Source organism: Cyprinus carpio, chromosome B13, assembly GCF_018340385.1.
Source record: "Cyprinus carpio isolate SPL01 chromosome B13, ASM1834038v1, whole genome shotgun sequence".
Classification (NCBI taxonomy): Eukaryota; Metazoa; Chordata; class Actinopteri; order Cypriniformes; family Cyprinidae; genus Cyprinus; species Cyprinus carpio.
The window spans coordinates 24,137,302-24,148,866 of NC_056609.1; the positions used below are offsets into that span (position 1 = coordinate 24,137,302).

The 11,565-nt window shown below is 34.3% G+C and overlaps 1 protein-coding gene across 1 annotated transcript in view; it reads right to left on the reverse strand.

Annotated features, from left to right (window-relative positions):
- lmbrd1 (LMBR1 domain containing 1) overlaps positions 1–11,345 on the reverse strand; it is an 80,755-nt gene extending 69,410 nt beyond the window's left edge. The window contains exons 1-3 of the mRNA XM_042737390.1: positions 11,213–11,345; positions 9,507–9,683; positions 4,447–4,510 (exon numbers count right to left, since the gene is read on the reverse strand). Coding sequence (XP_042593324.1) covers positions 4,447–4,510; positions 9,507–9,683; positions 11,213–11,320 — 349 coding nt within the window. The 5' untranslated portion in view covers positions 11,321–11,345. The remainder of the gene's footprint in view (positions 1–4,446; positions 4,511–9,506; positions 9,684–11,212) is intronic.
- Positions 11,346–11,565: the final 220 nt, after the last annotated feature.

Consider the following 11,565-nt stretch of genomic DNA (forward strand, 5'->3'; position numbering starts at 1 on the left):
TCCGTAGAGCCCAACTGCTTCAGAAGAAAGCAATCTCTTCCTCCTTCAGGACAAGTTTGTGGTGATCGCCATACACTGCGGCGAGATAAAGTTAGGGCTGTAATTATTCTGTTTGCACAGACATGGGCGGACAGGGATCTCAGATTCTGCTTTGTAAAGAAGCCTTTGAGGCTTTGACCTGCCAGTCTCCTCAAATGTATTGGATTCGGCTTTGCTGTGATAGATAGAGCTTGATCTCCACCTACAGGCTGCTGGGAAATCTCTTCTGCACATGATGCGGAGATGGGAGGGGGGCCACAATCAATGCGACTAATTCAAGAACTGCAGCAGAACGAAAATGCCACCAAGAGGAAGAAAAAAATAGCAGCAGGATGATTCCGTTTGAAGGCACTGAGGTTATATGTCCGTGATGAAAACAATATCTACATACCTTAAATCGCAGTATAACGACCTGTGAGCGAGAGACTGCGGGAGCAGCATGCAGAATGCAGCTACTGATTGAGGACAATCGATTAATTACTGTTAGATTTCACTGCAGCAGGTGATTTTAATGCAAATACCCAGTGCTCAGATGGATGAGTGTTAATGGTGGATGGTGAAAAAGCAGAGTGCGGCATCTTTTTCCGAGAACAAAGGCACTTTTCTTGGATGAGCTCTTGAGAGGTGTTGACACCACACTTTTGCAAAAGATTCAAATTTGTTCCAATTCCTCCTCCTGCTTGGCTTGCGTTTCTCTGGATGAGACAGTTGTTCTTCTCTGTGTCCATCCCAACGAGGACAACAGGATGAGCTCGAGAGTAAACGAAAAGAAAGACAAACATTTGTCATCAGGAATACAAAAGCAAACAGTAAATCTCTGCTGAAAAAACCCCAGTGCTCTCGATGATTGTAGCACATTGAAAATGAAAAGAAGGAAACTGAAAACCACACACGAGTCACTCCAGGCAAGAAACGCCATTTGTGTCCACATTTGACAAAGTGCACAAAATCTGCTATTATGTATTATGTATCAACTTATTCTACTAAAAATATATTATTTTACCAATAGCATTTTAAAAGGCGCATATGCTAAAAAAAAAGAAGGTTTAAGTTCCAGTAATGTTTATTTAATTTTTTTTCATATATATATATATATATATATTATATATATATATATATATATATATATATATATATATATATATATATATATATTATATATGTACACACACACATATACATATATATATATATATATATATATACACACACATATATATATATATATATATATATATATAAGAAATATAAATTAAATTATACATATTAATCAAATATTAAAGAGACATTACTAAAACTATTATTTTTAACACTTCTGTTTTGTTTTTTATCTGCCAATGAACGTTGGCTTCCTTCAGAAGAAAGCAATCATACCGCATATTTACCTAAAAACAATACTGAACTGTAATTTTAAATAGGACCATTAGCCGGAAATGACATCATGAGTTCAAATGAGCCATGTTCTAGAGCTGATAATCAGAAATTGCTACAAGCTGTTAGAATTCATCAAGAATTACATATTGATCTTTTTTTTTTTTTCAGCATATTAATGTCCATGTCTATTAATCAGGTCAAATTAATTTAGACAAATTAAAGATATTCTTTGAGAAGTTTTAGATACAAGTATAAAAGTATATTACAGAAAGTTACTTGAAAAGTCACCATCCCAACACCTGTTTCTTGAATGACTCAGACATATACAGTCAGCACCTATTCAATATCATAACTCTACAGCGTTCTCATCTCCTCAAACCCCTTCCACAAACAGGTCTACGTATTTGCACCCTATAACCATTTTTCTAGTGAACAGATCGTTCTGCAGCTGAGGCTGTGTTAGTCATAATCACACACGTCATCAGACGGCCGTCTCTCTCCATCCTCAATCTTCTTAAGAAACATAAAGTCACCCATATCTCGTTTTTCATCTCTCTATACAATCTCCACCCATGATGCCTGAACCGAGGACCACACAGCACACCAGGACGGCTTTTACACTGGGGTTTTCTTTTCTATCGGAAGTACAAATGCAGCATTCTGGTGTTTCTTTGAGCAGAGTCAGCATGGTTCAACCCCTGATCCTCCAGAAAACCCAGAAATGAAGCAATCAGACCCTTTGTGGATGCCACAGCAAAGAAAGAAGAGATGCAACACAAGAAACAAAGCATTAGGAGAACATCAAAAGAACAGTGTGTTAAACAACACAAGATGTGGAAGTCGTGGGTTTAAAGGTACAGTCTGAACTGGCGCTCTGTGGAATTTGTCTTAATAAAGCACAATTTATCTACTTCCATTTTAGAATTCATAATCTCGCTGTCTACCGGTTGAATCTGTTTTATTCATTATTTTTTTTAAAAAAAGTTCTTAACCCACAATGTACCACCAGCAGGCAATTGCTTTGTTTTATATAAATTATTTAATTACTCTTCATAAACTATACATTTTATAAGCAATACTCAGTAGTGAAAATAATACACCAAAAAGCAGAAAGAATTTTTTTTGCACAAGAGACATGGTTATGTTTCCAGCTTCTCCATGATTAGATCATTTTAAGCCACTAAAGTAAAAGGTTTTCAGTCCAAGGATCCAGTCTTAATGAATGTCCCTGCTCTCATCATGCACGATTCATCACTACCTTATTCTGAAGGGAACAAAACAGTTACCAGTTTTTATAGTGTCCTAATGACTTTCTTTGAAATGCAAACTTTCTCTGCATCCTGCTTGTTATGTTTTGCTGACACAACCAAGGCTGTGCAGATGAAATTACTTATGTTAAAGATACAGTGACTTTCTTTCTTCTCTGAAAAATCGACATACTCTGGAATTTTTTTTAATTGTTTTGTGTATAAAATGAAAATCAGTGGTATTAAAAATAACTTTACTGAGAAAAAAAAAAAAAAAACATTTTACAAAATATATTTTTTGTGTTCTCCACAAGAAAGTCAGTCGTACAGGTTTGGAACAACATGAAGGTGACTAAAAATTACAGAACCATAACGTTAAACAACTAGATTATAGAATTTTCTTAAAAAGGAAGCTACTCTGCAGTTACCATAGTGTTCTTGGCACATTAATATTGTGTTCAGAGTGGTTCTGATTGTGTATCGGTCCAAGTCAAAAGCATCAAACCTATAAGTCTCAAGATATTCTGGCACCTCAGGTTCTTCTTTCTATACAAGTTTAGAAGATTTTATCATCTGAAGAGCAAAAAATATATAAATAAATAAATAAATAAACACTCCTCAACAACCCACACGATTTGAAATGTTTTTAGCACAATATCAATGTTTAATACTTATGGTTAGGGCTTTGTTCAACTCATAAGCATGAGCCTTAAGCCTTGACAAAAACATTCATAATATGCTTTTTATACCATTAATAATTTGTACTTTTCATGATGCAATCAAATCCCAATGGATGTTTCACACTGAATATTCTGTTTCACTCTGAAATATTACAGTAAAAGCATTACAAATGCATCAGATTATCTACAAAACAGCATATTTTCCCTGCATTATGCACTCCAAAGTTCTCCCGAAAACAAAAGTTTTGTTGTCAAAGTATATCTTATAGACTTATCGAATCAATTTTGAGCATAAAATCTTATTTTGTTTTGTTCTTGGACAACACAGGCCGACAGCTGGACAGGGGACTTGCGGCGCGTCTACCTGCACTGTCATTGTTAATCTTCTGATGCTTTTCTGACTATGGAAGTGAGGTTTTTGATTGGCTGGTTTGTATTGGCTGACAGCTTGTCTCTAGCGCATTTGGCACTACTCAACAGACGCCGTGCCGCTCTACTACTGACGGCCTGTTCAGCGCAGCATCTGTTCGCAAACTCTAATGATAATCAAGCAACTGTGCCATAACTCAATTTTATGTTACCTTGTCCCAGCTCCCAGCATTCCTTAAATATATTATTTAAAGTGGAAGCAATGGAGCACTCAATTAAAGCATGCATGCATGTCACTGAGACATATTTAACGCTATGAAGTCATAAAGAGAGGATGCGGTTCCAAAAAGACGTGTTCAACCATGAGTCCTTCTGACCTTGTTCACGGAAAAGGTCACTGACTAATGTGGTTTCTTACCCTCGCAGACAAGAGATTTATTCAGCTGAAAACTGCACTCACTTTAGCTTAATTTGACCAAGACGGTTCCACACACATAAAACCATCCAGTGACTTAGCTGCCAGCTTTTGTAGGCCGATGTCAGACCATGCGCGCGCCGTAATTTATAACCCGAGTGAATGGACATTAACGATGAGCTGCGGACTGGACTGTGCCGGCTCCCACAATGGAACTCAAACAATAAGGGCAGATGATGAAGGCACATAAAGGTACATTTCCTAAAATGCAAGCGAAGAAAACTGAATTTACTGCACCAAAATAGTGTCATTTAGTACTTACTGTAGTAGCCGTACAAAACTGTGTTTTCGATCTGCTGCCGTGTCTCATTATTTGCCGCCCATTCCTGGATTTATAAAAAAACAACAATGTCAGAAAAGTATTAAACAAACTGGCATACATTCAATCAAATCATGAAATATTTTAATTCTTCAGAATACAGGACAGCCAGTTAAATAAATTTTTTTAATAAATGAATTACATTACTGCTGATTGATTTATCACTATAAAATATCTCAGCTTGTTTTAAAATGTTATAATTTTATAGAATTCAAAATATTTGATATAACTGTTTCAGACATAAAACTGGCTTTTGTTCTTTATTTTTCATATCATTAAACAGGTGTTTTATGATTATGAGGTGTATAGTACATCTTACGAGGTGTATTTTATTAATTTACTATATTGCATATAGTAAATGAATAATAGTATAATAATACTACATTATTATGTTCCATAAGACAATGAGATCCCCCCTCACATTGTAAAGCGTTTTGAGTGTCTAAAAAAGCACTATATAAATGCAACAAATTATTATTATTATTATTATTAATACAGTACAATATATGATGCAGGATATGTATCTTAAAGGATAAAAACATGACCAACAAATATACTGCTGTATACAGTGAGGTAAAACATGATTTTTATGACAGACTTCAAATGGTGCCATGGGACAGTGGTGATACAAAGAAGTGGCTCTCCAAGCGCAGTGTGTTTTTTATTCCCAATGTGTCAGAGATTCCATCAAAAACGTGACCTGACACTTTGATGACTCACAGGTTCTCGGAGTAGATCCAAATGCCAGAGAGAATTGCTGTCTGCCTTGCCGCAGTAAATCACTCTCTCTCTCTCTCTCTCTCTCTCTCTGTCTCGATGAACTCCATCCCGCATTCATAACTCAACGTTTCATCATACCAAAAGAGCAAACCCATAATTGCTACACAAGCACTAGAAAAACATAATTGTTGGATACTTGCTGTCAGCCTTTATGAATCTAAACAGGTCGAGACATGAGATATTTCACAAATATATGTTGACCTATGAATTTCAATGACGTTGCCAATTACTTGTGATTATTGAAGAATCATTTCATAAAGATCACACTCACAAAGAGAGATTTCTAGCTCTGATAGCTGACATTTTTAAATAGAAAATTCAATTACTTTTTAAGATTTGGTTAATTTTCCAGCTTTCCAAGCATGTGAATAACAATTTTAAACTTCCCTGATTTCACAACCATGGGAAAATGAACAACCTGAAAATGTAATTATTATATTTTCTCAACATGGTACTTCTGTTTATATCTAATATAAATAAATAAATAAACATATACACTAATCTAAGTTATTTGAATGCATGTACTATGCATTTTAATGTTTTTAAAAGACGTCTCTTACACATACCAATGCTGCATTTATTTTATCAAAAACACAGTAAAAACTGTAACTTTGTGAAATATTATTGTAATATGAAATATGATTTTTCTATTTCAATATATTTTAAAATATAATTTATTCCTATTATGCAAAGCTGAATTTTCAGCAATATTACTCCAGTCTCACATGATCTTTCAGAAGTTATTCTAATATGCTGATTTGGTGCTTATGTAACATTTTTTAAAATTCTTAACATTGAAGACAATAGTGCTGCTTAATATTTTTGTCATAATCATGGTACCTAGAAAGTTCGAAAGAACAGCATTTTATGAAATAAAACATAACATTTATAATTATAATTAACACCTTTGTAACATTATAAAAATCTTTATTGTCACTTTTGATCAATTTAATGCATGCTTGCTGAAGAAATAAATGAATTACTTAAAAAAAAAAAATCTTTCTGACCACAAACTTTTGAATGGTAGTGTGGCTAAAAATTGTCACTGCATCAGATAACAAATGACCAGATAATGTTACATACAGTAACACAAAGTTTAAAAATTATATTTATTTATTTATTTACAATAAAGCCCAAAGTCCAATATGCTTCCTTTATAGAAGCATACTGGCTATTCAAAAAAGAAAAAAGGGAAAAAGGGGACAGGATCTCACTAGAAAATGAGTCAACACACTAAACAAAACTGGGATCTTTTAAATGTCCAAATACTTCTTGAGGCCTCTATACGTGCCACAAATCTGTCTCCTGGTTTAAGCATAGCAGCATTGTGTGTTTCTAAAGAACACCCACAGAATAACAAAGATCTGTAGAATAAAACAAGCCTGATTTAACAACAATTTATCAAGAAAACTCTAGCACTGCGACAAGTTTAGCGTTTGAGACTGCATCCTCATTAGCCAAACCCAGGCCTGTCAATCATTGCTGTAATCTCTTTAGGGCAGAGAAACAGAAATAAACCTACAGAGTCCTACGTGCACAGGCTGCATTAAGAAGATGTTTAGTCGGGAAGGTTCCTCTGCCCATTAAGCCAGCTTACTCGACTGGAGGAAGAGATACATTTGATCGTCACATCAGAAAAACGGATTACCGGAAGGCCGGAGCCAAGGAGATCGCTGCCATAATCTTACGTGTTTATCCAAGACTTGATGGCTCCTTCCATCTCAACCTCCTACAACAAAAAGCACCTGTCTGCCTGATTTATTACGCAACGTGAATCACAGAGAGCTTCAGAACCATTATCAAACGACATTTTCCCACTCATTTGGGTGAGCGTATTTCATCAGAATCTCCTGTAATCTTCCTAGAACAGTTAGAATAAATACTGTTCTGCACTCTACAACTAGGACAAACGAGTTTTAAATAAGACGATAGCAAAACTTTGCATTTCTGGGATATTCTTGGCCTGTATAGCTCGGGTAAGGGTAAGAAATGTCTCAAAGTTTCCAGATGAATAGATTTTAAGCCACAAATAAATGTAAAGAGATTCACAAATATTAAACAAATTCACAAATAAATAGAAAAAGTGTATTCAGGCAAAGTTGTGTTAGCGACATATAAACATATTTGTGGATTTATTTGAATATCTCTTTTTATTATTATTATTATTTTATCATTTTAATATATGTAATATTTGTGATTCTCTTTATGTTTATTTGTGGCTCAAAATCGATTTAATTATCTGGAAATATGCAACAATTTTAACCCCACATTACGGCTTGCTTGCATAAATAAAAACACAACTGTACTCACAAGTTGCACAATTTGAGATATTATTTATATTCGATGCACAAATGTTTAGTACTTGTAAAAATCTACATGAGCAATAGTTTACCTTAGTAAACCCCCACTGATAAATCTAATAATTAATATATATATATATATATATATATATATATATATATATATATATATTTATATATTTTATATATATATATTTTTTTTTTTTTTTTTTTTTTATATTTTTTTTAACTGCTATATAGAGCTTTTAAAATTTGAAATAATTAACCCTAGGCATTTTTTAAGCCTGGATTATCTTGATTTATATTTTATACAACTCATAACAATTAACAACAATTAATTAATCCTGGGTATTCAGAAACTGACGTTTCTTACTGTGCATTCCTAACATTACTTGCATATTCGCACTGATATTGATTGTATGAATGAAACGTATTCGGTTTACAAAACGGCACATTTTGGTATTATCAAGTACTATCAAGTTTTAACAGACTGGACTTTTCAGATTATAAAGGTAAGAATAAAACAGTCTCTGCTTGACTCCAGTTCACATAACCTGTGTGTATAGTGCTGATCTATTCACTACATTACACTACAGTGCTCTATGACTCAAGATAATCTATGAATTTTAAAGTGTTTTAAGGAAGGGTGGTACAGAAAGATCAGCAGCTTCATCACAGATCTAATTAACCTGACAGAGTCACTGAGAATCTCTTTAGGTTAACCTCCTCCGCCTAGTCAGATGATCTCTGATATGATCTAGCATATCAGAACACTTCAAAACCCTCATCTTCTAATTAGCGAAATGAAACCAGCAACGAATCTTGTCTCATTCTGATAAAGTAATATCTAGTCTTGACCTCTACAAGCCCTTTTTAACAATCCTAGGGCTGATCATTATCTCAAATGAAAACCAGGCCAGCACTGTCTGTAGATCTCAATTTATTCTGGACAACAGACACTTGAGTAGCCTTGTGAATATACTGCTGGTGTGCTCTGTGATATTTCTAATGTATTTATTTATAGATCAACCGTTTCTGCGGACAACTGTTGAAAGTCAAATCATGTTTGACTATTAAACAATGAAAATAACCTCATATCTCACCCAAATCTATACAACAATCCATGTGTTTTGCGAAGACATCCGTAAGTTCATAGTGCCGCAATGTAATCTAATCGAATACAAATACCAGAATTAAAATCCTCAGGCCACAGTTAGTGCAAAAATTAAAATGCTGCAATCATTTCTGTTGTAAACTCCTATGATTTCCATTTTAGTGAAGATATTATGCAGAGGTGCTTTTCCTATTCAAATAGTGAATGAAAGGTGCAAATTAGATTTGAGAGCTACAGAAAAGTGCCAAATTAACAGTGAATAACAGCTTAAATTTCAGTCTACCATTCGACTTCAGAGGACTTGCAAAAGTTTTCTGAATTACTTTTGGTAAGGGTACTTTGTCCATTTTACAAATTGACAGGCTGGGGTCATAATGTGCTTTCACTGTATGCAGGAACCAAGTTACACGGAAGTTCTAAGTGAAGCACTCATTAAAGATCTCATGTCAGAGGAGGTAATTCTATGCTTAATTATTCATTATCCGTAAGGAAGAATGGTGGGCCTGTGGTTTAATTAATTATGCCATTCAGTTGCCATAGTAACCACTGTCTCATTAGACCATTCGAGTCTCAAAGTAAAAGCTGAACTCAAACCTGAAGTATTTTACTTATTGAAATATGTCTCATTAGAGAATTCGAGTTTAAATTTTTAAGATGAAGTGATATCTGTATTTTATGATAACTTTGCTTATGAACAATGAAAAAATGAACAATGGATCAAGAACATGGATAATGGAGCTTCAAGGTTGAATCAAGCACAGATCTGAGTTTGAACGACGAACAACCTTTCTGTACAGGAATATGGTTACCTTGTAAGTGCCATTGGGATACTTCATGAAGGACACTAGGAAGATATCAACAGGAAGAAGGGCCGATGTGATGAGCGCAATGGCCAGAGCGCATATCGCAGTGATGGTGGAGATAACTTCGCTCTCCTGCCGGCTCTGATATTTCCGAATGTAAACCCAGCAGAAGGCCAAGATGACCTGAAGATACAGGGGACACTGTGAGATTTGCATCAGAATAATCCATTTAAATCAGTCTCATGATTTCTGAACCCAAAGGCTTTAGAAAAAATGCTTAAAGTTTGTTTTGTATACAAGCATTAATTCTGTCCATGTACAAATCTCTTGTGCAAAAACTAATTTTATTTATTTATTTAATTACTTTTGGACCAGAGAGCAGGGAAGAATATTAGAGATATCAGCTAGTCATATTTTATTTATTTATTTATTTTCTTTTTTAAAAAAAAAAAAACTTTTTACCAAAAAAAAAACTTTTTACCATTACCATTTTTTATAATCATACAAAATTTCCATTTTAACAGGCCTAAATCTCTCTGGTGTCAAATCGATGTGTATTATACTTATATCATACAGCTGGCCTTTTCATACTTTAAAGGCCGTGCAAGTGCTATTAAGATAACTCAAAATGTGATTCTGTATTGCACTTCTGATCTAGCAGCCAATAGTTCCTCTGTTAGAAAGAAGAAGAAAGACCTGCCTACAGATTTAGAAGCCTCTGAGACAGTTAAAAAGCATTACTTTGTATCTCATTAGAAACAAAACAAAACAAAAAAAACTAATAGAGTCCAACTTTAAAGAGGAACTTGTTTCAGAGTGAAAGGTCGTATTCCAAACACATCCTCTAGAAGCTCTCAGGACGCAGCTAAAATGAGCTTGTGATTACAGAATGCTGTTTTCAGACAGGATCAATTAAGAGCCCTGTGCGTATTAGATTTTGCCTGAATTGTTGGTCAGATAATGACCCAATGCTCTGCATTTAAATCAGGATGCACCGAACCAACTATATAACAGGAAATACTGCTCTCTTTGCACTTGCTAAACTTGAGCAGCATGCACTTTAATTAGAAAGTTAAGAGTCTGGCGGCACTTCAATTAAACACCTCGACCAGGTAAAATAAAAACAAATTACAAATTTAAAGGTGAGGTATGTCTGTATCACTAAATGGAGTTGCAAAAATAATAACATTTCCTGAACACTCCCCTTATCAGCCATTGGTCACCAAACAGATAGTCCCGCCTCAAACAAAAAAACAAAACAAAGCTATTAATAACAGTACCAGAGTAGCTGTGTTTCTATTTTTGGAGGAATAAACCTACTATTACTTATCACTGTATATTAATAACTTCATATCTCAAATACTATGAACCATAAAAACAATCAGCTGTGGCTTAGATATTTGTGACCCATATAATTATGGCAATAAAATTAAATACTACATTTACTTACATGTGCTTGTACTTGAATCTGAACGGCACTAAACAGTTCAGTGTGACAATTCAGTAAAAGTCTATAAATATACCGTAACTGTAAACATAAACAGGTTTATGATATGACGTATATAACCAAAATAGTTAGATAGGTCTATTATGTGCTAACGTATGTGTTAATAGTACAAAGATACACTTCGACCAGGATAACACGGAAATACCGCGTCTAAAAACGTAATACTAGTAAACACAAGTTCTAATGGTTAATTCATGTATCTCACCAGTAAAACAATAGTGAAAATAGACCATCCTAGCACAGATTCAGAGAGTAACGCTCCTGGCGTCGCCATGACTGCTTCACTTCCTGCAACACAGCTGACGCTCGCCATGTGACCTGCGACGTCACACAACACATGGGTGCGATAGTCTGGCTCAAATACAAAAACTACATTTTTATATTTTTGCTATTTTATATACATTAATGATAACTAGTTTATATTTTTTCTTATTTATATTTTTTATATATTAGTGTAATAAATAAAAATGTCAATGTAATAAATAAATAAATTTAGTCACAGATTAATACATTTCTGAATTTCATGAGAATTGTTTTATTTGTGGGTGAGGGGTATTG